The sequence below is a fragment of the Alternaria conjuncta genome, assembly GCF_024043145.1.
Source record: "Alternaria conjuncta strain BMP 0040 chromosome Unknown scaffold_2, whole genome shotgun sequence".
Taxonomy (NCBI): domain Eukaryota; kingdom Fungi; phylum Ascomycota; class Dothideomycetes; order Pleosporales; family Pleosporaceae; genus Alternaria; species Alternaria conjuncta.
In genome coordinates this window covers 984,089-1,011,827 of record NW_026250091.1, presented here as the reverse complement: position 1 = coordinate 1,011,827, position 27,739 = coordinate 984,089, and the positions used below count along the sequence as shown (strand labels likewise).

General features: G+C 55.4%; 8 protein-coding genes across 8 annotated transcripts; 4 read left to right on the top strand and 4 right to left on the bottom strand.

Moving 5' to 3' along the window:
- Positions 1 to 282: 282 nt before the first annotated feature.
- On the bottom strand, positions 283 to 678 carry GNG1 (Guanine nucleotide-binding protein subunit gamma; the record flags this gene model as incomplete). The annotated part of the gene is made up of 3 exons (XM_051465732.1): positions 283 to 345; positions 397 to 457; positions 518 to 678. The coding sequence occupies 3 exons, from the start codon at positions 676 to 678 to the stop codon at positions 283 to 285; spliced, it is 285 nt and encodes a 94-aa protein (XP_051330289.1).
- A 749-nt stretch (positions 679 to 1,427) lies between these two features.
- On the top strand, positions 1,428 to 4,860 carry TIF32 (eukaryotic translation initiation factor 3 subunit A; the record flags this gene model as incomplete). Its single annotated transcript, XM_051465731.1, has 4 exons — positions 1,428 to 1,465; positions 1,521 to 1,749; positions 1,801 to 4,172; positions 4,221 to 4,860. The coding sequence occupies 4 exons, from the start codon at positions 1,428 to 1,430 to the stop codon at positions 4,858 to 4,860; spliced, it is 3,279 nt and encodes a 1,092-aa protein (XP_051330288.1).
- Positions 4,861 to 6,475: 1,615 nt separating this feature from the next.
- Positions 6,476 to 10,442, bottom strand: J4E85_001444 (uncharacterized protein; the record flags this gene model as incomplete). The annotated part of the gene is made up of 4 exons (XM_051465730.1): positions 6,476 to 9,039; positions 9,086 to 9,304; positions 9,351 to 9,422; positions 9,467 to 10,442. The coding sequence occupies 4 exons, from the start codon at positions 10,440 to 10,442 to the stop codon at positions 6,476 to 6,478; spliced, it is 3,831 nt and encodes a 1,276-aa protein (XP_051330287.1).
- A 1,490-nt stretch (positions 10,443 to 11,932) lies between these two features.
- Positions 11,933 to 12,990, top strand: J4E85_001443 (uncharacterized protein; the record flags this gene model as incomplete). Its single annotated transcript, XM_051465729.1, has 6 exons — positions 11,933 to 11,951; positions 12,000 to 12,015; positions 12,062 to 12,147; positions 12,319 to 12,385; positions 12,577 to 12,849; positions 12,912 to 12,990. The coding sequence occupies 6 exons, from the start codon at positions 11,933 to 11,935 to the stop codon at positions 12,988 to 12,990; spliced, it is 540 nt and encodes a 179-aa protein (XP_051330286.1).
- Positions 12,991 to 15,433: 2,443 nt separating this feature from the next.
- On the bottom strand, positions 15,434 to 17,502 carry J4E85_001442 (uncharacterized protein; the record flags this gene model as incomplete). The annotated part of the gene is made up of 2 exons (XM_051465728.1): positions 15,434 to 16,005; positions 16,086 to 17,502. The coding sequence occupies 2 exons, from the start codon at positions 17,500 to 17,502 to the stop codon at positions 15,434 to 15,436; spliced, it is 1,989 nt and encodes a 662-aa protein (XP_051330285.1).
- A 519-nt stretch (positions 17,503 to 18,021) lies between these two features.
- J4E85_001441 (uncharacterized protein) lies at positions 18,022 to 20,098 on the top strand (the record flags this gene model as incomplete). The annotated part of the gene is made up of 5 exons (XM_051465727.1): positions 18,022 to 18,078; positions 18,133 to 18,261; positions 18,319 to 18,631; positions 18,697 to 19,207; positions 19,261 to 20,098. The coding sequence occupies 5 exons, from the start codon at positions 18,022 to 18,024 to the stop codon at positions 20,096 to 20,098; spliced, it is 1,848 nt and encodes a 615-aa protein (XP_051330284.1).
- A 3,403-nt stretch (positions 20,099 to 23,501) lies between these two features.
- J4E85_001440 (uncharacterized protein) lies at positions 23,502 to 25,759 on the bottom strand (the record flags this gene model as incomplete). Its single annotated transcript, XM_051465726.1, has 2 exons — positions 23,502 to 24,593; positions 24,641 to 25,759. The coding sequence occupies 2 exons, from the start codon at positions 25,757 to 25,759 to the stop codon at positions 23,502 to 23,504; spliced, it is 2,211 nt and encodes a 736-aa protein (XP_051330283.1).
- Positions 25,760 to 26,732: 973 nt separating this feature from the next.
- On the top strand, positions 26,733 to 27,282 carry J4E85_001439 (uncharacterized protein; the record flags this gene model as incomplete). Its single annotated transcript, XM_051465725.1, has 4 exons — positions 26,733 to 26,805; positions 26,918 to 26,947; positions 26,995 to 27,085; positions 27,141 to 27,282. The coding sequence occupies 4 exons, from the start codon at positions 26,733 to 26,735 to the stop codon at positions 27,280 to 27,282; spliced, it is 336 nt and encodes a 111-aa protein (XP_051330282.1).
- Between the last annotated feature and the right edge of the window lie 457 nt (positions 27,283 to 27,739).

Sequence of the window (27,739 nt, the reverse complement as noted above, 5' to 3'; positions counted from 1 at the left end):
TAAAAAGCCGCCGTGACCGACCAAAAGAAAATGCAGAAATCCCCGCTGCGCTGCAAACATCAACTGCAGCGAGCTCCGCATCCGAGTAATTTACACATTGCTGAAAAGTACATGGCCCGTCTGGTGGCCTCGCTCCCAGGACGACTGCGCGAGACTGGGCCACTCCGGGTCCTTGGGTATTAATCAACTTCCTCCTAAAGGGTAAAAGAAAACAGGCTCTGCCGTAAAAGGGCCCCGCAGAACGCCGGTAAAGGACATGACCACCTGCATCTTCTTCGTCGTTTACATTACGATGCAGCAGCCGTTGCTCTGTTGTGGCGCGTAGGGGTCGTCGCGCTTGTCAATCTGGGCGTGCGTTAGTCGAGTGAGCCGAACAGCTTGCGTGCGAGTACTGACCGTTCCCCATCGTGACGGTACCATCCAATCTTTGGGTTCTTTATCCGTGAATGCAATGAGACTGCGGGTGCCTGTTAGCCGTCTTGTTCGTCGGGGCACGGCGACTTGGTCCTAAACGTACTCTAACGCGGCTTCCGATACGGGTATCCTGCGGCGCTCGAGGTCCTCGCGCAGGCGCTGGTTGAGTTCGGTCAGACGTCGCAGCTTGAGCTCGGCCATGCTCTGCTTCTTGCTCTTGCCGTCGCCGCCCGTCCGTATCTCGTAGGGTGCTTGAGCCATCATGACGGGCATGGGGCGCGTGTGAGTATTATGGGGGTGCGAGGGGCGTTGGGGTTGATGGTATTATGGGGGGTGCGTCGTGGTGCGACGTGACTTGGGCGTGTCGGGCGTGCGGCGCGGACAGGGTGAGCTGGTGAAGGGAGAGTAAGGAGCGAAGGACGGCCAGCCGGGTGAGCCTGCCGCCGAGTATCAGCGCGAGAGCAAGGCTGCTGCGAGGGCGTTGACGACGAGTTGCTGAGATGGGCGACAGGTGAAGCACGGGAACCAGGAGAGGTGGTTGGAAGATGAGGGCCCTCCCCTTGATGGGTCTGTTCGTCGGGCCCCAACGCTTGCGGTATAGCGCCATATTGGGTTTAACGAGCGCTTTGTCCTCGCCCGCCGCCACAGCCAATCTCTCGCCATCGTGTCGTCGACCCAAGAGGAATCCCGTGACTCGAGGTGCGCGTTGCATGCGACAGAGTGACTGCCTGCGACCGCACCGTAGCCGTCATTCACTCAGACGCCCCAGCGCGCCTCCGACGTCTGGCAGCCGCGTGCATCTGCGGGGAGTCGGGCGCGAACCTGCCGGCGCCTGGGAATACCTCGCCCGCTCGCTTACTAAGGCCTACCACAACCATTTTGCAGACCTGACTCCGTCGCCGTGTGAGACCCGCCCACCCATATCTCAACCCCAAGCCCTCCGCTGCGTCGCCTGCCTGCTATAAAGCCCATCCGACTCGTGCAGTTGGATCCGCGACCTCAACTTGCCCAGCATGGCGCCTCCACCGCACTCCAAGCCGGAGAACACACTGTGCGCCCCGCCTCGAACAAGCCCTCTAGGCCGCACCACCACTGACACGCTCCAGGAAACGTGCCCAAGAACTCATCGGAGTCGAGCAGCAGCAGGCTGCCCTCCAGCTACTCCACGAACATGTCACCTCGAAGCGCACCCGCAACAGCCCCATCGCCTCGCTCGAGCCTGTCATGATCCTCTTTGTCGAGCTCTGTGTCGACCTACGCAAGGGCAAGCTGGCCAAGGACGGTCTCTACCAGTACAAGAACACCGCCCAGAACACCAACGTTGGCACCATCGAGGTAGGACACCCGCCCAAGGCGTTGTCGTCGGCTGGCACTAACCCGCCATAGACTGTCTTCAAGCGCTTCATCGAACTCGCCGAGCAAAAGGTCACAGAGGCCCAGGCCAAGGCAGACGAGGTTCAGTCCTCGCTCGAGCCCTCTGACGACAAGAACGTCGACGATCTAGAGGCCACCGAGACGCCCGAGTCGATCCTCCTCTCCACCGTCTCTGGCGAGCAATCGCGCGACCGCACCGACCGTGCCATTGTAACACCATGGCTCAAGTTCCTGTGGGAGACCTACCGAACCGTCCTGGACATCTTCAAGAACAACGCCCGCCTCGAGCTCATGTACCAGTCGACCGCCCACCAGGCCTTCCAGTTCTGCTCCAAGTACGCCCGCAAGACCGAGTTCCGTCGTCTCTGTGAGCTGCTCCGCAACCATTTGCAGAATGCCGCCAAGTTCTCCTCTCAGATGCACGCTATCAACCTGTCTGATCCAGACACCCTACAGCGCCATCTAGACACCCGCTTCCAGCAGCTGAACGTGGCCGTTGAGCTTGAGCTGTGGCAGGAGGCCTTCCGCAGCGTCGAGGACATCCACACACTGCTCAGCTTGAGCAAGCGCCCAGCCAAGAACATCATGATGGCCAACTACTTCGAGAAGCTTACTCGCATCTTCTTGGTCAGCGAGAACTACCTCTTCCACGCTGCCGCCTACAGTCGATACTACAACCTCCTTCGCCAGTCCGCTGCAGCCGTTGCATCTGGCCAGAGCCCCAAGAAGGATAACCCTGCTGTCACGGAAGCCGACATGACCAAGGCTGCTTCTTTTGTACTCCTCTCTGCTCTCGCCATCCCTGTCATCAGCACTTCCCGCTCCCGCGGTGCTCTCGTTGACGTTGACGAGGCAAGGAAGAACAAGAATTCACGCCTCACCAACTTACTCGGCATGTCCCAGGCTCCCACCCGTGCCATTCTCTTCAAGGATGCTCTCAGCAAGGGTCTGCTCAAGCGTGCCCGCCCTGAAATTCGCGATCTTTACAATATCCTCGAGGTCGATTTCCATCCCCTCTCCATTTGCAAGAAGATCTCCCCAATCTTGTCTCAGATTGGTGCTGATGAGGGAATGGAAAAGTACGTTGGCCCGCTCCAGCAGGTCATCCTTACCCGCCTGTTCCAGCAACTGTCTCAAGTCTACGATTCTGTTGAGATCAAGTTCGTGCTTGGCCTCGCCCAGTTCCCTGAGCCGTTCCACGTCAGCGCCGGTACCATTGAGAAGTTTATCATGAACGGATGCAAGAAGGGAGACCTTGCCATCCGCACCGACCATGCTACTGGTGTGCTCACCTTCGATTCTGACGTCTTCTCCTCGGCTAAAGCTATGCACCCCGGTTCAGGTGCCGGATCAGCCGAAACTGAGTCTCGCTCTGTTCAGCGTCTGCAGAGCACCCCAGCTGAGATTGTCCGATCTCAGCTCACTCGTCTCGCTAAATCACTCTTTGTCACTTGCCAATACGTCGATCCTTCGTTCAACTCGGAACGGCAGCGCAATAAGGAGGCCGCTCTTGCACGAGCCAAGGAAGGCGCCGAGAAGGAGCATCAAGAGATACTCACCCGCCGCGACATTATCTCCCAAAAGAAGGAGGCTGCGCTCAAGGCTCAACAGGCCAAGGAGAATGAAGAGCAGACCAAGAGGCTCATTCGCCAACAACAGATCAAGGATGAGGAAGCTCGACGCCTGGCCGAAGAGCAGAAGCAACGTGCTGAACAGCGCATCAAAGCTGAACAGAAGCGCATCCAACGTGAGGAGATGGAGAAGCAAATCAAAGAGCTCAAGGCGACTACCAAGGTCGACATTGAGCTTCCTGAGGATCTTGACGATCTCGATTCCCAGAGAATACGCTTCTTGAAGCTTCAAGCTCTTGAGAGGGAGAAGAGCCAGCTCGGCGAGCAACTCCGCATTGCCGGCAAGCGTATCGATCATTTGGAGCGAGCCTACCGCAAGGAAGAGATTAAGCATCTCAAGACTGACTACGAGAAGCAGCAGGAAGAAGATCTCGCAGCATATGAGAAGGCCAAGGCTGAGGAACTGAAAGAGTCAGAAGAGAGGCACAAGGCAGACGTCGAACTCAAGCATCGTCTGTCAAGGCTGGTTTCCCCATACCAGACCTTCGTCAAGACCGTCAAGGAACAACGCAAGGCTGAGTTCGAGAAGCGACAGAAGATTGCACAGAAGGAGCTCGAGAGCAAGAAGGCCGCACGTGTCAAGGAGGTCAAGGAGCGTATCGCTAGGGAGAAGAAGGAACGCGAGGAGGCCGAACGTCGCCAGCGAGAGGAGGAAGAGCGCGAGCGGGAGGAAGCGGAGGCCAAGGCCAAAGCTGATGAGGAGAAGCGCGCGAGATTGGCGGAGATTAAGGCACAGAGGGAGGAAGAGCGAGCGTCAGTAGTACCCGTGGATCTCCACAACCATACACTAACAATTTGCAGTGCCGCTATGGAGCAAGCGCGTCTTCAAGCTCAGCGCGAGGAAGAGGCCATGGCCAAGCGGAAAGCTGGTGCCGGTGCCGCCCGTGCTGTTCCGGACCGAACGTTCTCTCGCGAGCCAGCTGCGGAGTCTTCTTCGGCTTCTGGCCCACCAAAGATCGCCCTCCCTGGCGGCAAGCCCAGCTGGCGAGAGCGTGAGGCCATGAAGGCCGCGGGACAAACTCCTCCCCCTGCCAGCTCATCTCCAGCGCCCGCACCGGCAGCTGCTTCACCAGCTCCTGAGACCGAAGCCCCCAAGAGGAGCGGGTACGTCCCACCAGCACTCCGCCAGGGAGGCGCTCCTGGGGGTGGATGGCGCGAGCGTGAGGCTAGCGGCAGCGGTCGCGCGCCTCCTGCCCGTGCCGAGCGTCCTGAGCGCACCGAGTCTCCTGTTACTGGTGGCCGATTCGAGGCTGCTCGCGGAGGAGACCGATGGGGTTCGGACAGGAAGGCATCGCCTGCCAACGCCGGTGGCTATGTCGCCCCTGGTGTCCGCAGCAGTGCACCAGCCCGTGAGGGTGACGGCGAGCGTGAGTCTAGGCCTCCTGCGCAAGCACCGGCTGGTGGGAAGTACGTCCCTCGTCATTTGAGGGACAGGCAGTAGAGTACGACATTAAAAGCAAGGCGTTCGTTTCCTCTCTACGCTTCCTACGATTGACGACATGATCAACTGCGGGTATAGGAAGGACATGATAGCGTAGGGGAGTTTGTGCTTCTTCTTAGAGCTGGGCGGTAAGGAACCTGCGCCTACGGTATGTAGTCTTCTTCATAAATGCATTTCCGATTGTTCCAGAGTTTGGGTCCGCGTCTTGTTTGCTCATGACATGTGTGTTGAGTGGTTATGCCATCAGCAAGGTATGTTCCTATTCGAGAGGCCACCCTCTAGACGTTAGCTTGGATCCTGCGTATCAACCTCAGCAACGACACTACTCATCCACATATGTCCATCTGCAATCATCTCTACACCTGGCATTGATCAATTCCATCTCAAGAACGACCCTACACACACGACAGACATGCAGCATATTCACGCCATCCACAGAACACAATATACACTTCCCCGACCTGTAAAATGTCCTCGATTGCGCAAGGATACATAACTTTATTTGATATTGATGTGTTCAATATTCGTGCTTGCTTCTACCATAGAGCGGCAGAACATTCCGTCGAGAATGTGTAACGACATGGACTGAGGAAGCTAGAAGTGAATAGAAACGGTGAACAATGTCAATGCCTGTTCCTACAGCTAGCGCCCGCCGAGATGCGAATTTGGATGTATATGTATACTGTCATCTGTATGAGGGCTGAGAGCATCATAACTCTCGCAGCGAACGCGCAGAGACAGTTGTAATGTTTGGGGTGGGGCGAAAACGTAGTACTAGACCATCACCAACCATCGTTATAGGCCGCAAAGTCAACATCGAAGCCATCTTGCCCTCTACATTATCCCTCCTCCAACCCCACACGCCACAAGACGACTCGCATGATATCAAGAATTGACTTTGTAAACTTATCATTTCGCTACCTCATCCCAGAGAGCCCCAGCCTTGTACAAGCCAAGCCAATAGGGTCAAATCCGCTCATCTTTTATCTATACATAACTCAATTCCTTTCAATGTCCATTTGGTTAACCAGTAACAAACATCGCAAATGAGCCAGCCCATGGTTCGAGTTCCGCACACTGGCGAGCCAAGAGGAGACCGAAAAGAGGGGAACAAAACAACGCTTTGGTGGCGTACCGAGATATTCCGTTTGAACCGAGAACACCGCCGCGCCGCTGATGGAACAAAGAAAACAGGTACAAAGAAAACAGAACTCCAAGGTGATGCGATAACATGCACGTGTCGCGCGTAGCAAGAGCAATAACGCCGAGCAAATGGGAAGAAGCACAGAGCGCTTTGCGCGAGCGCGTGGTTCGCGCCGCTGATTATGACACGAAAGTCAGCGACATGTTTTCGGTGAGTAAAACGACCGACGGGTGTTTTCCTGCGTTTTTTCCTTCCTTTTTGTTCCTATGGCGTCTCGCCTTTTGCATGCTCGTGGTGGCATCGTAAAGCTTGGCCTGCTCCGCCAACCCCCAATATGACTTACAAGCGGATCCTGCGTTGCTCGATGTTCAAGCACAATTTTGTGATGTATTCCAAGTATCCAAAAGCACATGGTGGGTAGCCATCGGATAGCAATATGTGTAATTCCGCATCAATGGCAAATGCAAACATCTAGCCACCCTTGCGATCCGCAGCATTGACGGGCAGTGGCTCCCCCGATGCCTTCTGGTCCGACGCCCTTGTCTTCTTGTTCTTTCCCTTCTTACGGGGTTGCTGTTGTTGCCAAGAGTTGGGACTGTTCCCCGCTGCATTCGACTTGTTCATCCTCTCGTTGCTTGAAATGCTCTTCTGCTGCTGCCCGTTGCGGTTCTCCTTGGTGTTACCATTTGGTGCACCTGTGAGCGACGCACGCCGATGTTGCTGATTGTTTGACTTCGCCTGCGACTTGTGACCGTTGTTACCATTGACAAGCTTGCTCGACTCAGGCGACCTATTGGCGGTAGGGGAAGGCGTACGCGTCTCAAATACGGGAGACAGCAGTGGTATGGTTGCAGATTTGATCTCTTGAGGGTGTGCTCGCTGCGCGTTTGAAGTTTCCAGGGGAGGCAGACCGTTAGTGTAAGTCGGGGTACCCCACTGGTGAGGAACAGTGCGAGTTGGTGAGATGTCGTCGCTACGGTCGCTTTGATGGCCATTTGTGGTCTCGTAATTCACCCAGCCTTCACTAAACGTGGGAAATGATGGCTGGCCTTCGCCAGGGAGGGTCAAGCCGTTTGTCTCCATCGGTGGGTTGCCATTCATGGAGCCATTAACAATGGGAGGCCCCATGTTTTGCACTGCTTTCTGTCTCTCCATCTCTTGGAGAACCAGTTGCTGACGTGCTTGGAGTTGCTGGATCTGATGTATGGCCTGGTCATTTGCGTAGAGCCCAAGTGAAGCTTGAGATGGCATATCCGGTGGTACAGTTTCGACCGTGTCGCTCCTGTGACGAGGCTGGCTTGGAAATGAGCCATTGACAATGACTGGACCGTTGTCGACAGGTGGACGGACGGAGTCGATACGTGATTTCCGCAGCTCAGGGGTGGCCACCTCATTCGGCTGACTCACGCCAGTAGAGTAGCTTCGCATATGTCCGAGCGGAGAAGGAGACCGTGTCACTCGACGTAACGCAGTGTTCAGGAGCGGCTGCGTGATCTCTGGCGATACGCGTCGGCGACGCTGAGCCAGTTCGCTAAATGACGGAATCAATGGGACAGAGTACTCTTGTCGCGGGCGTACTTGTGGCTCAACATAATAGCCAACATATTCCTTAGGCGAACTGGTATCGGAAGATGGAATCGACTCCGGCTGTGATAGATTTGGTTTTGTGGGAATATCCGACGTCATCTGCGGCCTCAAGAGATCCTGCGAAGATCGTGCGATAGGATAGCCAGCAAAGCTTCCAGAATCAACGAGTTGGGGTACGGGTGGATATCCCACGATGATAGGCTGTTGTCCCGCACTGCGAGGAGGCTGCGAATGCGAACGAAGGGAACTTGTTTCGCTCGCATTCGAAGCGCGATGCACTCCTCGGTGTACACCAGGTATGCTGTTGCTCAAAGATGGCGAAGAAGGATTGGTTCGAGACCCATCTTGGGAGCCAGTGGGATCCGATTGGGGAGCAGTAAAAAAGCCAGGATAATGGTATAGGAAGCCCTGAGGAAGAGCGCTTGGCGGTATCCCACGCTCAGCCAAACGAGGACTTTGTCGACCATTCACATAGGGCGACTTCTGCGGCGATCCGTTTGTGCTGTTAGACGCTCTGCCCTGCGCTTGTGCTTGGGCAACGGCGTGAGCGTGCATCTGCGCGGCTCGCACTTGATGTGCTTGCTGAGCGTGTTGCTGAGCAGCAAGCTGAGCACGTAGAGAGTTCGATTGCATTTCCAACATCTGGTACTGTTGATACAGCTGGTCATGTAGCTGGTCATGAATTCCTCGGGGAAAGTTGAAGTATTCTGGACCAGCACTCGCTGGAATAGGTGGACTATGCAGAAACGGTGGTCGGCCCTGACCGTAGTTGGAGCTGCCGGAAGATCGTCTACTGCCTCCATGCTGGCCTTTTAGGTTGAAGCCGCCTCTACCTCCTCTCGAATTCGGGCCACCTCGTCCGTTCCGGTTCGGAACGCTGGAGGTAATGATGGCTTTCTGGGATTGCGGCTTCTTGAAGATCGCGTTAGACTTCTCTTCTGGCGGATACTCAAATTGCTCGCAAGCTTTGTCAAGCTGCTGGCCATCTGCAAGGAGGTCGAAAGCGCGGCGGAGCTCCAGGTGTATGCCCCGCCATGCATAATCGTCCGCGGAATTTCCAAGGTTTCGATCGGTATTGAAAGGCTCCTCTACACAGAGGCGATTGACACCTTCCTTCTGGCCACCGCCAGGATGCCACCCCTTCTCCTCTCTCGGTATCCGTTTGCCTTGACGTACTGATATCGTTTCTTTCTCATAGTCGATTTCGTGACCATAAAGACGGAAGAAATGGAATAGCAACTGGCCCAAGCTTTCCTTATTGTCATCTCCGTAGCCTCTCAATCTGTCGACGTCGTCGGCGAAACTCGATAATGAAGGCTGGCCGGTTGTCTCGTCTAACGCTCGATCGGGAAGGTCATGCAGGGTAGGGAGGACCGGTGGATCCCGGGTCTGGAGGAAATTGAGGATCAAGCATATCCATGTATACGAGCTAATTGTGCCACCAATGCCTGAGCGATGTTAGATTAGGAGGAGACGGGTATGCGGCAGACTGACCAGCATCGTTGAGGATCCGGCGCTTTGTCCAGTGCTTGATTATCATAGCGAGCGGTCGAACACGATCGTCGAGCTGGATGTATGTCTTGATCATGCGCGTGTTCTCGATTGCGGCGACGTTGTTCACATTGATGTCGCAGGAGATTTGCAGCTCAGGGTCCCAAACTTTTACAATCCGCACTTTGGCTGCTGGTATGCATACCACACGTTCCATGCCGTCTAGGGAGATTAGTCTAAGTCAAGCTGAATCATGGTAGCAACGTACGTTTGTCCAAGGCCTCAGCCAGGGGGTGCATTTCTTCGAGCCTTTTCATGGGCGTTTGAATGCAAATGTCGACTGTCCATGTTAGTGCGGGCCTTTTGATGCGGGTTGGAACATACCATCGCTTTCGGAAGTCCACAACATGTTGCCAGAGGAGCCAAAGACGTGGACCATGATCTTGGTGCCTGGGAACTCGGTTTCGAGTATGCCCTGCATCTTCTTTATGAAGCGTTCTCGGATGTGGGTGTCTTCCTGTTTCGGCTCTAACCGGTCGTATAGCTCTCGCATGTCTCCGCTCAACTTGTCATCCTCGTGGGGATCCAGACTCTTCTTGGGCTCCTCTTGGGCTCTTTCGAGTATCTCGTCTGATTGGTAGGGCATGCGTCTCCGGCCCAGCATACCGACGTTGGTCTCGAATCTGCACTTGAATGGGCGCGCGGGTCTCAGCGTGGGCATGGTGCCGTTTGCTTCGGACGAGACGGAGCGTGGCGAATGGCTGCCCAGTCCGCCGTTTGGCGACGGGGAGCGTGAGCGCGTTGTGTATTTGCGGGCGACCTGCAGGGGCGTCGAGGGGACGGAGTTGGAGTGCTGCGAGACGATGGACGGGCGCTGGGCGCGCGTCTGGGCGCCCGCCTCTTCCCGTTTGCTCGACATATTTGGCAGACGGTTTGATGTCATCGTGGGCGCGCTGGTGGGCACGCTACGCTGTGTAGCCTTATTCCCATCTGTGGTATTGTTGTGCGCCTGGGCCGTCTTGACGGGAGGCTTCTTGGAGAGGGTGCGGCCTGAGTCCCGCTGGGGCGGCGGGCTCAGCGAGTGGGGAGACACAATTACGGCGGGGAAGGGCGTGTGCGAGGCGGATGGATGCACTTCGTCGATACGCGCGAGCTGCAGGAAGGGGTGCAGCAGCAGCTGGGGCGGCACGTGGGCGTAGTGGATGTGCGGGTGCAGTGGGTGTCGAGGGAGCGGCAGGGGGGAGTAGGCGGGGGCAGCGAGGGCGGGCGAGGAGGGTTTGGTCCGGCGAGGGTCGGAATGAATGAGCTGGGGATGTTGGAGGTAGAGATATTGTGGGTTGTTGTGGCGGCGGTCGCTCATAAACTTTAGTGGGCGCTCACTGGCTATGGCAATGGCGGTGCTCGCGGAGGGGCGGCGGCGGCTCGGGGGCTAGGGCCGTGGGCGGGAGCAGAGAGAGATGCTTCCAGAGCAGGTGAAGGCAGAGGGCTGGAGCAAAGGAGCCCGCGGTGAGGGCGTACTCGGAATTCGGCGTCGTGAGAGGGTGGTGCGTGAACCCCTGCCGTGAGAGCCTGGTCCGCACTCGTCGCTGCGAAGGTGCTAGGGATCCGGCGTCGACTGTGGTTCCGCCGGTCAGCGCTAAACAATGGCGGGATGCAGACGCAGACGGGAATCGAGGCACTGCAGACGGCGGGCGGAGCGGTGCAGAGGACGAGGTCGACAGTCTGTGAGGTTGTGTGCAGTGCAGCGGCATGCATGGGCATAGGCATAGGCATGGGCATGGGCATGGGCATGGGCATTTGGGCCACACCTAGGTCCTAACGAGGGATGAACGCACAGGGCTGCCTCTAATGCGCTTTGGGACGTGTGACGGCGACAGGGGCGCCTTCTCCATGGCCCATACACATACAACACGCCATGTAATCTATCCTCTGCTGCTCCATGGCGGGGGGCTGCCCGATGTCTTTCTGGCCTACACCACCACCTTGCACTCCCACTCCCACCGCCATCACCACCGCGGCGCTGGCCTTCCCCGCGCCCAGAGCACTGGACAAGGGAAAAAGGGAAAAAGCACAATCCACGCCACACCGTCAGCCGTCATCAGCCCTGGCCGTGCTGGCTGGCCGTGCGGAGACGGTAGTGTTCAACGGGCCACTCCGCCGTGCTTCTACGCTACATGACAGCTTCCTGTAGAACTCCTGTTAAGCTGCAGCATGGGCGTCTCCTGTCTCGTGCAGCCCGTGTCATAGGACATGACGCCTACTCGTGAGATTGTAGGGGCTTGCTGCATCGCAGTCAGACCGCCCGCCATGTCCTCTGCCTCGGACATTGTTCACCAACCCTGTGTCACCGTGTATTTCTGGTCTCGTCCCATCTGCATCTGACCGGTATATCACCGCCGGAGCAGACGCAGGGACAGCACCAACGGCGGCATTTCGTAATGACCAAGGTACCCGCGCCTCCGGTTCCAAGTATAGCCACCCGCCAGAGTCTTGATGTCAGAAGACGGGCATTCTCGCGTTTGTCGACTTGTTTCGACGCGGTAAATTGGGGCTCCAAAATATGCACCCAACTGGCTACGGGCGGACTCTGTTTCAGATGCCGACTCTCGGCTCATCACGTGACGGCCGTGCCCATCATGCCCAGGTGTCCACGGCTACGCAGGCGCAAGCGCAAGCGCAAGGGGCCTTTTGGCTACGGCAGGCGCGTTGCACCGATGGGGAAGCGACTATGTCATTCCCTCCAGCCGAGGCATCTCCGCATGAGGCGCATCGACTATGGCATTTCTCCGCCCACGACCATCTGTATTGTTCGCCGCTCGTGGACCTTCTCTTCGATCATTTTCTTCAGCCATGGCTCAGCGACGCATTGGTAGGCTGCTTAGCGACATCTTGTGCGACAATAGCTGATGGACCATAGCGAACCCCGCCCTCTTGTATGCAGACCACAGCCGTGACAATTCCCTTCTAATATCATTACAGCATCTGCGATCTTCAAGAGAAGTTTCGTCCAGCCATTTATGAGTTTCCCAAAGTCGTCTCCACGGCACAAAAGTTGCTGAAAGCGAGTATGCTCCACATTTTTTGTCCAACACCGTGTCCCAACTCCAATAAGACACCAACACCACCCTCTAGGCTTGCCACCCGCTGAGCGTCAGCCTGAAGCTCTCAGGCAGGCTCACCAAAACCTTTCATTATACTTTCCGCCCCGCGTGCTTACTGCTGACCAACCCTTTCAGGCAAATTACTGAACATTCCAGTCTTCGCGACTACCCAGAACAAAGGTAGGTTACGGCTGTACGAACCGTATGTGAGACATGTACTGACGTAGTCCTTCCGCCTCCGTAGCGCGATTGGGCGAGACATGTCCGGAGCTGAAGCTGGATCAGCCTGATGGCATCAATACAGTCTGTCATCTTGACAAGACATTGTTTTCGATGGTGTAAGCCACAGCACATGGGATCTGTGCGTCAATACTACTTGCTGACTCATGGTAGAACACCAGAAGTCAAGCAAGCACTAGACTCGCTCAACGCCTCTGGCCCACTCTCCTGCATCATTGTCGGCATCGAGAGCCACATCTGTGTCACTCAGACCACACTCGATCTCCTCCGGGCCGGACACCAAGTCTATGTCATTGCTGATGGCGTAAGCTCGTGTAACAAAGAAGAGGTGCCGATCGCTTTGGCAAGGCTACGCCATGAAGGTGCCGTGGTGACCACTAGTGAGAGCTTCATGTACGAATACGTTGGGGACGCTAGTACACCCGAGTAAGTGGAATTGCAGTGTCGAAGGGTCATCTATTATGGACTAGATGGCTAACAATAGATAGATTCAAAGACATCATCAAGGTAGTCAAAGAGACGTCGCAAAGCACAAAAGAGGCAATGCAGACGCTTTGTAAAATCTGAGATGATCATTACCGAATATCCCATCGTTACCATATCAGTACCACTTCCAGTAGCTATTTTACAGATCCATGTCTATGAATAAAGCAAGCCCGTCCCAACCACCTGATGCGTAGCACTCGCATATCTCTCCATGCAATTGGAATCTCTCCAGTTTCGCGGCTCGAAACATCCCACCTTCATTTCCCCGGCCCATCTTCCTACAGCTCTCGGCCATTGACTGGGAGCATTGGCAAGGCCACATTCTTGATCTCCCTCGTCTTAACAATTCCAGTCCCTGATGGCTTGCCGGCCTGTTTCGCGTTTCCCCTCCCTTCCAGACCTATGGCAAGTCTCCTCGGCGTCGTCCGTGGGGGCACAACTGGAGCAACCTACACTGACCCTCCATATGCCCCCATGCAAAGTAACGCTGGGTTCTGACACGCGTTTTGACTTGATACAAATACCCCAGAATATAGCCCACATTGGACCAGATTGATTACCTCGTATGTAGATTACACAGTTGCAGATAGACTTTACGAACTGGTCTTGGCACGGACGAGCGAGACTAAACACTGTCGACCTGTAGTGTTTGTGATAGCATTTCAAGTCGAAGAATGAGGTTATCGAGTTATTTAAGCCACTGGAAAAGAATGCTTTCGTAGTGATGTGCCATTCCCTATCCACGAGAATAATGTATCGGCGTTGTGGAGTTCTGGCGTCTGCCAAAATCCGTGCCAGCACACGCAACTTAGTCGCCTGGAGAGGGTGATGCATATGAGTTGAAGAATTTCGTTGCAATAGAGTGCGAATTTTTCTCTGTCGGCTTTGAAAGACGCTGCTTCTTATCCCGATTGAAACAGCTCGCTCTATGCATTCTTCACTCATATGTCTACGACTCGCTCTTGCGTTCAAGATGCACCGCATCATCCCCATAACCTTGAACCTTCCCCTCCAATACCTCATCGATTACTGGTGCCTTGAAACCATATCGACCCCAAAAGTCTCCTGTACCATAGACGGAAACAATACCAGTAGTTGCATATTCCTTAGCAACAATCTCCAAGCTCGCGTGAAGACATTGATGCGCGAGCCCATATCTACGGAATTCGGGCAGAATAGCAAAGTCATGGATGTAGTACTGATCCGCATCCGGCCTGATTTCGCCGAGAAGCTGATTGAGAGCTGGGGGCTCGCATTTGCGAATGGGATGCGAGACGATATATCCGCAAATTCCACCGGTTTCGTCAAAGAGACCTTGGCAGCCTTGCGGGAACAACCTGGCGCGTTCTGCGAAGACTTCGTCGCTTTCATGGAGGTCGGGATGGATCTTCTCAGCTACTTGGACGAGGCTGGTAATGTCACCGGCAGATAGCGAACGCCATACTGCTTTAACATCAATATCCACTTCCGTTTTACCTTGTTCGACTGTGACGCGCTGTTTGAATTTCCCAAGGTCCTATCGTGAGGTGCCCAGGTGTAGCCACGTACGAACCTTGGAACACCTCCTCAAAGGGTACCACCGCTAACCAAGATGCATACACAAGTCTTTTGAAATGAGTCTAGCAAAATGCTAAATTGAGATCCGCTGTTTAGATGCGCCCTTGAATAGCATTGAAAGGGGAAGCGCATTTGCTGCCGAAAATGACGTAGTTAATATCTAGACAGGTTAAAGTCCGTCGCTAGTGCTACGTTCAAAATCTGTTCCCTCACCCCGGGATCGTCGCATTTCCATTTTCGATACCAATCAACATCATATAGTTACTCCTCTTTCCCATGCATTGGTTAGTATTTGTGTGTAGGTCGCGATATTAAATCATCAATGTGAGAGTGAACTATGCGTGATGGAGAAAGTATGTCAGTGTGAGATTCGATGCGCGTATAGTCATCCAATACTTCCGGCTACACTAGTCACGACAGAAACACACGGCAAGGGCGTAGAACCGCTATATTGATCTTCTATCCAAGCCAGCTCAATCCAATATTCGACAAAACAGTCAGAAAAGGCATGCTTGCTAGCGCTATCTTAAGTCAGTTTCGAATTTCATTTTCAAATGCCATCTAATGGAAGAAGTTGGAAAAAGAGAATCAACCCAACGTGGGCATAACATACAGAGGCGGAGCCACGCCGGCAAAGGGAATAGCCGATTGAACGACGATGAAGCAAAGTGTAACCAGACGAAGAAGCGAACCAGGTATGGGATATCAGTAGAACAACGAATGTGAGAGTGAATAGTCGTAAGAAAGAAAAGGTAATAGCCCCGGGGCGAGCTGCGCATGGAGGCTTGCCACAGAGACGCTGAAATTTGATGATGGATCTTTCTTGGCGGAGCTTCTATGCTCATTGATCTTTGGAAGGACAGAGTTAGCAAACGAGATGCTGAAAAGCCGCTCGGCTATATCCCGAAACGTAGACGTCCTATCATTCGAGTTCAGCAGCCCATGCATCTCCGCTCTTCACTAGCGATCACCTCGACGAGGTCTGAGCTGCAGCAATCTCAGCAACCTCATCTTCCGGTCTCATTCTCAAGCCGCCTTTGACCTGAATGCCTTGCTGAACCCAGTCCAGCTTCTCAATGTCCTCCAGGCTCTTGCGACCACGTGAGGCCTTCTTCAGCAGACCCTCGACGCACTCGCGAGCGCCAGCCCACTCGTTGCCCTTTTCCGCATCCCACTCGCCGTCTTCGTCACCGAATTTGACCCAAGACCAATCGCATCTGGCGATACGGTGAGCGGCTCTACTACGAGACGCGGCCTTGCCCGGCGGTGGATCAAAGGGCAAACGTCCTTCCATGAGAGCATAGAGCAGGACGCCGAGCGCCCAGGCATCGGTTGAACGGCCGTCATATGGCTGACCGAGGAGAATCTCTGGAGCAGCATAATCTTCACTACCGCATCGTGTTGTCAAAAGAGGCGACTCGGGAGGAGCAGGGATGCGTCGTGAGAGGCCGAGATCCGTGAGTGTCGCTATGGCATGCGGATGGCACTGTGGGTTCTTGAGTAGAGGCACGGTAGACACAGGAATATTGAGAAGGACGTCTGGATGTCATTAGTACAGAGTAAAAGCGAAGAAACGTACCAGATGAAGTGTGGCATGGTAAAAAGAATGGAAGCAGTACTTTCTAGCTTGATGTCGCGATGCACAATAAGTTGGGTATGCAAATAACGCACAGCGCTGACCATTTCGGCGAAGACGCGATGGACGATGTCGAGAGTCAGCTTGTCGCGATGGTCACTGGCTACATCAAACAGATCACCACCGGGACAGTAGGTAAGGACAATAAGAGCTTGGGCGTCATCGTGATCGAAGGCTTGGAGATGGACAAGAGAGGGGTGCGATACTGATCGGAGCATTTCGACTTCTCGCTTGAGGCTTAGTTCTACGCGCTCTTCGTCGGCACCCCCGGCAGGGCCATGCTCGACGACCTTGATGGCGACCAGTTTCCGTGGATCCAAAACGTTCTCATCGAGAGGGTCCTTTGCTTTGGTCTTCTCACAGGTTGCGAGGTAGACTTTGCTGAAGGTGCCCTGCCCCAGTTGGCGGACAGGGCGCCAGAGCTTCTTCGTCTTTTGAGGCCCACACCGCACCACTATATATTGAGTCTTGTCATCTTCGGTCACGTCGTCTTCCTCGGTGTCGGTAACACTGCGGTTGCTTGCGTTGCTCGCGGGCGGGGTGGGAAGGCCGGCTGGCACATTGGCGGGGACGAGGCCTCGCTGCGTCGCCAGATATGTCTCGCGGTTCATGCGCTGCTGCATGGCGGGGTCCGTGTCGACGACCGAGACGTGCCGAGGGCGGGTGTTGTGCATTGAATCCGGGGTGTACTCGCTGATGCTCCTGTTGCGCTCGCGAGCAGCCTCGTTCCTCTGCTGCGAGTTTGCGGCGGCGGCCTCCATGGCAGCGGCCTTCAGGCCCGAGTAGCCCTTCTTCTTGAGCGAGGGCGAGGGCGACAGGGTGCCCTTGGCGAAGATGGCGAAGGCGTCGTCGCGCGAGGCGGCCGAGATGCCGCGCGAGCGAGGACGATGGTCGGCGCGCTGCCATGGGCCGGGCGAGTCGCCCATGACCAGGGGCGAGGGGAGCGGGGTGATGTCGCCCAGGGCAGCCAGCGCTGGCGACGAGATGGCGGACGAGGGCGACAGCGAGCCGAGACTGGCAGTCGACCAGGCGGTCCTCAGATAGCCGCTGTCCTGGATGGCAATCGGCGCCGTGGCCGACTGCCGCAGCGCGTCGCTCCCGCTGGGCTCCAGATTGGCGGGGTCGAGGGAGCGTGCCGAGTTGGGGTTCGAGGCGATGGCGAGGTCCGTGTCGAGCTTCAGCGCCGTCGACGGGGCGCGGACGTGATATCTGGGCAGCGAGAGATCCGTGGCTGCTGTGCCGGGCGCGAGGTCCGCCGTCGTCAGCGTCAGCGTCGATGTCTGGTGGGCAGTGTCTGGCGTCGCCTGCGTCTTCTGCGTCGTGTCGGCGCGGGCAGGCGCCCGTGGGAGTGCAGGGCTGGAGGACGCGAGACCCGGAGAGGATGGCTCTGGGTCCTCCATGGTGTTGTGTCACGGCGGCCAAGGTCCAGTAGTCTGTCTGCGGGCAATGCCACCCGTGGACCTCCATGCACGTGCGCCTCCGCTACCCTTAGCGCCTCTCGTCTCAGCGTCGGTCCCATCCCAGCACACTGGTCCACGGCACCGACTCCCTGACTCTTGAACAGTCCTCCCGCGAAGCCACTGCCGACTTCGACCTCGAGGCGTGCCGTCAGTCACCAGAGCGACATGGGGCCGTTTTGGGCTTCCGAGCCAGCCAGCCAATCGCAAGCGAGCCTCCGACAACGTGAACTCGCGCCCTCACACGGCATGTCATGCTGAGTCTGATCGCGAGTGTCTACCAATTGACTCCAAGCGGCATGATATCGAGCCTCTCGCCATCCCCATGTTGGGAACTCGGCATGGGCCTGGCGTTGCCTTACTTACCTTTCGCATATCCCGCGGCTGTTCGCTGACATATCCTTTCATTGCATCCTCTCTTATGGACGTCGTTGTCCAGAGTGTCCATCTCCGCTGCCGCCTATGCTTTCGTTTGGACGAGTCGGAAATGCGGCGTATCGCGACGTACCCGGAGTCTATGTACGTGGTGGCTCCGACCCTACCATCTTCTCTTGTATCTGACAAGTCTGTCAGACACATATTGCCGACCCCAATGAGCGCCGGCGGATGGCCCTCGCCGAGGTAGACAAGGCGCCCTTCGGCTGGTATCATATACGACTAGCAGTCGTGACAGGCATTGGTTTCTTCACCGATGCGTACTCTGTGAGTCTGACAGTAACATGAACGACAATGTTGAAAGCTGACTAACAATATCTTCAGCTGTTCGCCATAAACCTAGCTGTCATCCTGCTAGGAATTGTGTACTGGCAAGATACGGAACACCAAGGCGTCATGCCCCATGATGCCGATACAGCCATCAAAGTCGCTACGTCCGCCGGCGCCATCTTCGGCCAATGTATCTTTGGGTACTTGGGCGATGTTCTAGGAAGGAAGAAGATGTACGGAGTAGAGCTGATGATTATTATCTGCACAACACTCGCACAATCGCTTTGCGGTGAATCAGCGACCCTTTCAATCGTGGGTGTGCTCATCTTTTACAGAGTTGTAATGGGAATCGGCGTCGGTGGTGACTGTACGTACACGTTCCATGCAACAGTTCCATATCCTCTTGTCGATGATACGCTAATTATACATCAGACCCGCTTAGTGCAGTTATTACGGCAGAATTTGCCAGTACCAGATATCGGGGAGGCATCATCGCCGCCGTTTTCGCCATGCAAGGCCTCGGTCAACTTGCAGCCGCCTTAGTAACTCTCATCGTAGTCATAGTCTACAAAGACCACTTGATCGTGGTAGCTAACGTTGGAGAATGCGTCGGGCAGTGCTCCATGCACGTTGACAAGATGTGGCGCATTATCATCGCCTTCGGTGGCATTCCCGCCTGGTTCGCGCTTTACTACAGACTCACAGTACCGGAAACGCCACGATACACGTTTGATGTGCTGTACGATGTTGAAAAGGCCTCAGTTGATGCGCGAAAGTACCGCTATGGTAAGCAGGGTAACGTGGTCAATCCAGTCACACAGGCGAAGGCGCGTAGCGAGATGGCCAAGTACAAGACGCCGCGGCCTACGTTGATGGAAGTACTGCGGTTTTACTCACGGAAACGCCAAGCTATCCGCCTATTCGGCACCTCTATGTCCTGGTTGTATGTGCAGCAATTTACTACTTTAGCTATAGAACAAGCTGACATTCACACAGATTTTTAGACATGGCCTTCTATGGTCTTGGCTTCTCCTCTGCATCACTGATGTCGACTATGGGCTTCGACCAACGCGCAAACCTCTACCTCTACCTACGCAACATGGCCACAGGGCAAATTGTGCTCATCTGCGCCGGTGCCCTTCCTGGCTACTGGCTCACCGTATTCACCGTCGACACCATAGGCCGCAAACCCATTCAAATCGCCGGGTTCGGAATCCTGACCATCATCTTCTGTGTTCTTGGCTTCGCCTGGCAAGGCCTCACAAAAACCCACTTACTAGTACTATACGTCTTAGCACAATTCTTCTTCAACTTCGGGCCCAATGCCACGACTTTCATAGCGCCAGCCGAGATCTTTCCGACTAGAGTACGATGTACAGGCCATGGGATCAGCGCAGGAATGGGCAAGTTAGGCGCCGTGTTCGCACAGATTTTCTTTGCACCCATGATCAAGAGGGGGGCTACGCATGACAATCCTACGCCCTGGATCCACGGTGTAATGCAGATTTTCGCGCTCTTCATGTTCCTGGGTATGCTTACCAGTTTTCTTGTTCCAGAGTCGAAGAGAGCAAGACTGGAGGAACTGGCTGGCGAAAAAGAGGACGTGTATGAGTTACAGGCTGGCCAGTGGCGAAATCGTGGTGGTGTTGCGAGTAGAGGGACTGTGAACGTGGAAGGTGCATTGGGGAACAATTCGATAGTTTTTGCGAGGGGAAGCGGAAGTGCGAGTGCGAGGAGTGTGGACCGGGATAGTGAAGGGGGATTGAGGGAGGGGGACATGGAGAAGAAGTGGTGGAGACACAGACAGAAGGAGATTCATCCTCATGCTGTTTGATCGTCTTGCTGGATAGAACCTCTTCTTTTTTTACTCCTTAGAATTACGATGATATGGGCTGACTCGGATACCTGTAGAATAAAGATGCCTAACTAACGATACCCGCATAGTTTCTCCAATTCATGTCCAGTTTCATGTCAGTTCCTTGCTAGCTAGATACCCATCAGACGATTGACATGAGTTCTGGTCACCAACCCACTTCTCGGCAACGTATCTGTAGTTCTCGCGTTCAAAATGGTATGCATCCGCGTTACAAAGTGAGGCTAGATAGGCTAGCACGACTTCATTCGACATACAAGATCACATTCCACCTTGTGCTTATTTCCCTAGTGTTTCTCGTGGTGCGCCTCTTCTCTTCTTACGAGGCGTCTTCTCTTGATGTTTACTTAGGAGCGCTTTCAATCTAGAACTCTGAATGTGTTGTAATGTCAATTTGAGTCGCTCGCATAGCTACGGTGTCGCTGACACGTGCCGCAACCACAGTGATGGTGATGGTGACGGTGACGTAGCTCGTAATTCCGGTCTGGCAAAGGACGCACCTCATTTTCTCTTTCCTGCAATGCGACTCTGACATCAACATTTGGAGGTTCGGTCCACTTACACCAATCAGGCCTTCACCTCGAAGGGAGCACCATCATACACAAGTGTCAGTCGGCGGGCAGCACAAAGCCCACATGCGTGATGTCAAGACTGTCGAACATGCTCATGCGCCTCTTGGGCTCTCCAATAACGCCTCAACCTCCTCTTGACCCAGCCTCCGCACGCCCTCCACACCCATCAACCTCCCGCCCACCTCGTTCACGAAGCTCCCCCCAACCCCCTCAATGCTCTGTCCCTCGACACCCTGCCTCTCAAAACTAGTCGTCCTCTTCCCCTCCAACCCACACGCCACAATTCTGTCAAACCACCACAAATCCGTATTCACGTTCAGCCCCACCCCATGACTCGTGATATTCCTCCGCATATGCACACCAATGGCGGCAATCTTATCCTCTGGACTCGTCCAGACACCTGTATGCTCTGTTGTCATGGCTTTGATACTGTATTTCGCACAGGTAGCTATCAGGCTCTTTTCTAACAAGCAGACGTAGTTTCTAGGTGTGAGTCTATGGGTACGCAGGTCGATGATGGGATACGCGACTAGTTGACCGGGGCCGTGGAAGGTGGTTTGGCCGCCGCGCAGGGCTTCGGTAAAGGAGGCGCGGTTATTGGCGCGCAGATAGGTTTGTTGGTCTGGGGAGACATTGCCAATTTCTCGTCGACCGCATGTGTAGACGGGTGTGAATTCAGTGGTTATGATGTGTGGTGGTGGTGGTGGGGACGCATTGAGTGGCGGTTTCGAGGCGAGAAAGCGCGACACGAGAGATTCTTGAAGGCGAGCTGCTGTTGCGTAGGAAACAAGGCCTCGTAGGTGGATATGGTGCAGCTTCTGCGGGATAGAGCTTGCCATTACTGTCGTCGCAAGTCTTCCGAGATGAGTGTCTGGGGTCTGGGACCTTGGTATCGACTTATCGATAAGGGTTTGTAACGCGACGCGACTTGACTCTGCGACTGCGAGGACATCGACTGCATCTTACGCACAACCACGAGTCCCCGCTCTGTTCATTGCACTATCATGGCAGGGATCAAGCGATCGATCAACGGACAAGTCAAACCCCATAACCAGCCTCAACAGCCGGAGGATGTAGCCATGACAGATGCGACACCACCATGTGGACAGCCGCAAGCACCCTCCAGCAACATCACCTCGTCCGCCACCGCTACAGAAAAGCAGACGAACCCACCAAAACGAGCGTCTCACGCAAAGGACTCTCCCTCAAAGTCTGCGCCAGCAAAGCAACCTTCCAAGCCTCGCTCCGCAACCCATCAACTCCGCCAAAAGCTCGCCAGACTGCCCAAAAGTACGTAGACCCCGTTTCACAGATGGACCAAATCTAACAAAATCCCTAGACACAACAATAAGCACCCGGCCACTTCTCCACGCACCTTTACCAACTCCTTTCTCCTCATCCGCTTCCCCAAAAGCCTTATACATAACCGCCACGTCGCCGTACGTACCCGCCCTGAAACGGATCCGGAAACTACTCACGCAAATAACCAAGCGCGAGAAGCAATCTGCCGCGTCCTTGAATAAGGCGGGAAGAGGAGGAGAAGGGAGAGGCGGGGGACGATATGCGCAAGCAAATGGACGGTTAGAACCGAGGGATGTGGAGGCTGAGATCGCAGGCGCGATGGGTAGGGAGGGTAGTGATGGTCGTGGTAGGACTAAGGGCTGTGCAGATGGTGTGGGTGGAAGTGGGACTCGAAATGGGAAGCGAGAAAACGTCCATCTTAAAGCGACAGGGCGGGCGATACCGAGGGCGTTGGAGATAGGATTGCATTTTCAGGGCGAAGAGGATTGTTGGGTCAAGATTGAGATGGGGAATGTGAGTGCGATTGATGATGTTGAGGCCGGGGATCGGATGGCAGAAGACGAGGGTAGGGAAGCGGAGATGGGCCAAGTAGCGGAGGATGCAGATGATGTACCGGAGACGAGGATACGCATTTTGAGTTCTGTCACTGTTACTATCGGCTTAGTAATGTAGTTCTCACACGTCACGACAGTCTTGGTTCATTAGTGTAAAGTAGATACCCAGGCAATTTACAACATAGTTCGCGAGTCATGTTTGTGTCGTTGAAGTGTATGTGTTCTCCGATTGCTCTCCTAATCCCAATCTCTCTGCCCACCTATTCATCGCGGATCCCCCAATTCCCAAGCCAGTGAAAAAAGGAGACGCAAAGGAAAAGATAGTCGTGTTTACAAAAGAAAAGGTTCATCGCTCGCTGACCGCAGTGAATGACTGTTTGGCCTCGAAAGAATCCTTCAATGCTTCCCACCCTTCCGAAAGAGATAAACGCCTGGGAGGTCAGAGGCTGACACTGTGAGTCCTGAACGCCAGTAGAACGAAAGATACAGATGCATTACCCGTTAACTACGCCGAAAGGAAAGAAAGTCTGCTGTGGTGATTCGGTATAACGGTATTTCTCCAGCCGCAGTTGTCTCATCTGAGACAAGTGCGGTGACATGGATAGTTTGGGTAGTTGTGTGGGTGGTTCTGTTGCGGAACATTTGCGATTAGACACGACATCGTGGAGGTGCTACCATCGTGCAACATTGCGTCGCGAACAGCCTAACAATGATGTTGCTGCGAGCCATCCATAAGTGGGCATCGTAGTGTAACGCAGCGAATGGCCTTGATGAGAATGACAGTAGTCTAGCATCGGCGTATAACCCAGAATTCCGCGGGAGAACATCTCAAGCGTTGACGCTCAGTATGCTCTTCCTGGGCCCGATCGCTGAGGTGGCGCCTCACAAAGCCAGTCTTTCCTAGCATAGTGATAAAAGACTTTGGCATTTGTCTCTTCAACGTTCGGCCTTGGGATACTGGTTGAGCATGGCCATGACCGCGACACCTATTGCAACGACTGTTACCATGGCCCCAACCGGACCGCCATAGTACATGGCAGCTCGATCAGGCCGATGGGCAACCAAGGAATTCGCCTTCCCTGACTGCTTTGAACCGTTTGGCTCAACAGAATGTCCGTTTTGTTCCCTCGTATTGGGAAGTGATACTTCTGGGCCGTCTTCGTCGAGGTCCTTCTCTTTGATGATGGTGATTTCACCTTGCTCGGCCTCATCGTCTGAGCCCTCAACGCCAGTCTTACTGCTCGCTCTTGCGGATGCACTGTTGCTTCTGCTCCGCCGTTGAGCTTCCTTGCCAGCAGTCTTTGCATTGTCTTCTCTGATGTTTTCGATCATCTCTGCCAAGGTTTTGCGATCGGCCTCTGCTGTCTCGGCTCTTTCCCGGTACCGCTCCATTTGCTGCTTCATCTCATTCATCTCGGACATCATGAGCTCCAGGCGTTGCTGTAAGCGAGCAGTGGCGTCCTCGGCGCTGGCGGGAGATATAGGCCCGTTATCTGAATCAGTGAGCTCTTCGCGGTGTGTATCGGCTGCCTCGGTTTCGGGCGTCTCATCTTCGCCAAGGATAGTCTCTGTGTCTCCTTGGTCCTTGGTTGTCTCACGCTCGAGGCGGGCTGCTCGCTCTTCAGCGTCTTCCCTTGCGCGACGCTCTTCGTTCAACAAGGTCTCCAAGTCACGCAGCCGCATGCCCTGCGTTTCGATCTCTTTCTTCGCACTAGTCAAGGCCTCTGTGAGTGTAGACAGCTGTGCGTCAGAGCGCACCGGTGACGCTGTCTTTGGACGTTCGGTGTCGGACCTCCTAAGGGACGATGCAACGTCGGGCTTTTCGGGTAAAGGCTGTTGTGGTGGGGGCGCAGGCGGATCTGAAAATCTCGCCTTGATGCTGCCGTCTTTGATCGGCGATATTCTGGCCTGGTTGATTGGCGAGGCCTTCGTGGTTTCCTTCTTGGTGTCTGCGGAGAGGATAGCATTGATGTAGTGGTGGGTCTGCTGGAGGTCCTGCGACTGCTGCTTTGCTGCCTTGATTTCGGTCTAAGGCTGTTAGAGAGGGGTACCACGAGTAGCTAGGTCGCACTTACATTGAGCTTCTTCACAACCTGCTCCATTGTGATGGGTTGTAGCCAGAAATTGGGGTGTCGGGGTTGCTGCATGCCGTTTGGGTAATTGGCCATGGCGCCCGGGCCCGGGAGTCGCTGACCGTTGACAGAGCCTTGGCTGGGCGTGCGACCACGCATATTCGCCATTTGCTGTTGGCCGTTGGGGCTCATCATGTTAGAGAGCTGGGGTCCTTCGAGCTCGCCGAAGTTGAGGTCGATCATGTCGCTACTGGATCGTGCATAAATGCCCGCATGTTCAACGCGCGCGGCGACTTTGTGGTGAACGATGGTCTTCTGGTCTTCGCTGACAATGTCGATGCCGAGTTCCAGCATGTCCTGCTCGCGTAGCTCGTGGGGGTCAGAGTCTCTGTTCTCCTGCGACAGACGGGAGCCGTTGACAAAGGTGCCGTTGGACGACTTGACGTCTCGGATCCAGATCTTGCCCTGGCGGTCGGCCCATACCTCGGCGTGTTGTCTCGAGAGGACTTTGGAGTCGAAGTATCCATTGAGTGGCGTGGGAATTGTCTTGTTGTTGGTCTGGCGGCCAATGCGGAGGACGTCGGGGAAGAAGGGGACGGTGATGGTCTTGCGCTCAAAGGTGCCGTTCATGGGGACCAGGTGCAGTACGGCGGTGCTCTCCTGGGGCGATGCGCGTTGGGCGCCGTTGGGCTGTTGCTGGGCCGGGACCTGGCCATTGTGCTGTGAAGGAACCATGGCGGAAGGGGCTTGCAGGGCACTCATGGCCGACGCGGCTGATGAGGCGGGGCCGGCAGAGGCGATGGGTTGGGGGCGTGCGGCAGTGATTCCGGCGATGGGCTCAGTCTTGGTCGCGGGCCATAGTCCCTTGGGGGCTTTTGCTTTGCGGGTGGCCGCCCAGTCGGTGCCGGCGGGCTGCTGGGGGGTGCCGTTTGGCTGCGAGGCAGAGGACGAGGCAGAGAGAGTCGAGGTGCCCGAGGCCTGTGAAGAGAGGCTCGACGACGAGTTGGACCGCTGGGCGCTCTTCCGAGGCATGAACATGCCACCACCGTTGGACACGCCCTCAGCGCTCCATGCCTGCCGATTGATGTTCTGGTAGTTGACGGGGGGCGCAACTGCCGTCATTGGCGAGGTCGTGTGCGGCGGAGGGAAGGAGGTGGGCGTGTTTGGGGTCCGGCGTCACTTTTCCTCTCCTGCACGATTCCCGTCTTGTCCGAATTTAGCGGCGCGACACCAGCGTGACGACGCCGAGAGCAAGCGACAACAACAAAGAGGCCTCGCGACGTCGGCTATGCACGCATGCGTCGCGCTCGATGCCGGTGTGCGGGATGGGCGTCGCGGGTGGGCTTGGGGGTTTGCCGCCGTCGTCGTCGTTGTCGTCTTCTGTCGTTCGTGTGCTGGCCGGGGAGAGCCCGTGCGACGTCGCAGCGATGCAAGGCGCTGCAGACAGGCGGAGGATGCAGCAGCAGCGTCTCTGGGATGGGTGGGCAGCAGCGGAGGCCACGGGACGGGCTGCGTGATGGTTGGGGTGGGCAGTATAGATGGGGGAGCGTGTTTCGACGAGCAGGAGGTCCTGTTCGGGCCTTGGGGACGCTGCAACGCTTACTGGCCAGCTGGGCGACACGACGGCTCAGGCGCAATGGCGACGTCGAGTAGGGGGCAGCACGAGCAGAATCACGACGCAACGAGGCAGATGCTGCGGCTACGTCCAACACGCGCGCGGTGGAGATGTCAAGCCGTGGTTGAAACTATTTCGCCTCATTCCCGCCAGCCCTGGACTGAAGGGGCCACCTGGGCAGCCGTTGCAGAGGTCACGTGCGCAGCGCCGTCGTGTCAGGTCAAGGGAGTCTGTGGAAACCACCAAAGCCTCATGTAGGGGCTGAACGCGCTGTACCTCTTGCGTGCCACTGCATCTGCTGACGTCGTGTCGACATGCCCAGCAGTAGCTTCCTCGTGCATCCATGGCTGCGTTTTCCCCGGATTTCGGTGGTTTCGTCTTGGCGTTGATGAGCCGCGGCGGGCGAGACTGCAGCTTCAAGTGGGACACTCAAACTCCCCTCCTGCCTTCTCTCACCTTCCGACGCTGCAGAGCTACAAGATGCCAGTACCAGTCGGCTCAATGCCTCAAGGGGCGCATGGCCCTTCAACATTAGACAAGCGTAGGGCTCTGAGTTTGCCTGTGCCTGGCCATAGCTAACAGCGCATAGTGAAGATGGGTGGCATGATGGGTGGATGTACGGTGAACATACAGACCAGGAAATACATGCGCTGACCTCCTGACAGCCGTCGGCCTGATCATTGGCTTCATCTTCGGTTCGCCTCGTCTCACGCCTTTGCATGCTCTTTGCTGACTCTTGTAGGCTTCACCAACATCGTCCGCTTCGGCCCTGGACCCAACGGAATGCTGCGCACACTAGGCCAATATATGATGGGATCTGCTGCGACCTTTGGGTATGCATAGTTTACTCCAGCTGCTCACGCTGTTATGTTCTGACATTTCCTGCAGCTTCTTCATGGCCATTGGCACCACCATCCGGACGGACAGCTCCCCCATCGCTACACAAGCTTTCGCCAGCGCTCACCGAAGACCCATGATCCTCCCAAGAAAATACCAATACCCCCGCGCTGCTCAAACTGAGAAAATTTGACGTCTTGACCAGTGGGCAGGTCGTCAGCGGCGAGAACCTGGATCGGTCTAGCATTGTACATGAGTGGTGTGCAGCAACTACTTTCAAGACTTGCGAATGTATAATAGGCAGCAGAGCAGCCTCACTAGAGGCACACGGAATTGAGCTGGCGAAGACGAACGTCATTGATCGCCTGTAGTCACCGTCTTTCCCTTCACCTTCACTTTTTTACTCCTGGTCACGCACCCTTGGGCTACTGTAGTCTGACCTTTTCCCCATTCGTATCTGTCACCCGTTGTTTCTATTGTGGAAATCACTTCCCCCCCTGCTCGCCCGCGGGACTACGTCAAAACCCTATTTCTCACGTCGGACCCCAACTTGTGCATGTCTTTCACGGTCTACCTATATATTCTATTTCACCTGCGTCACGATGACTCTCTTTCCGCTTAACGCAGACGTTGCACCATCGTCTAACACG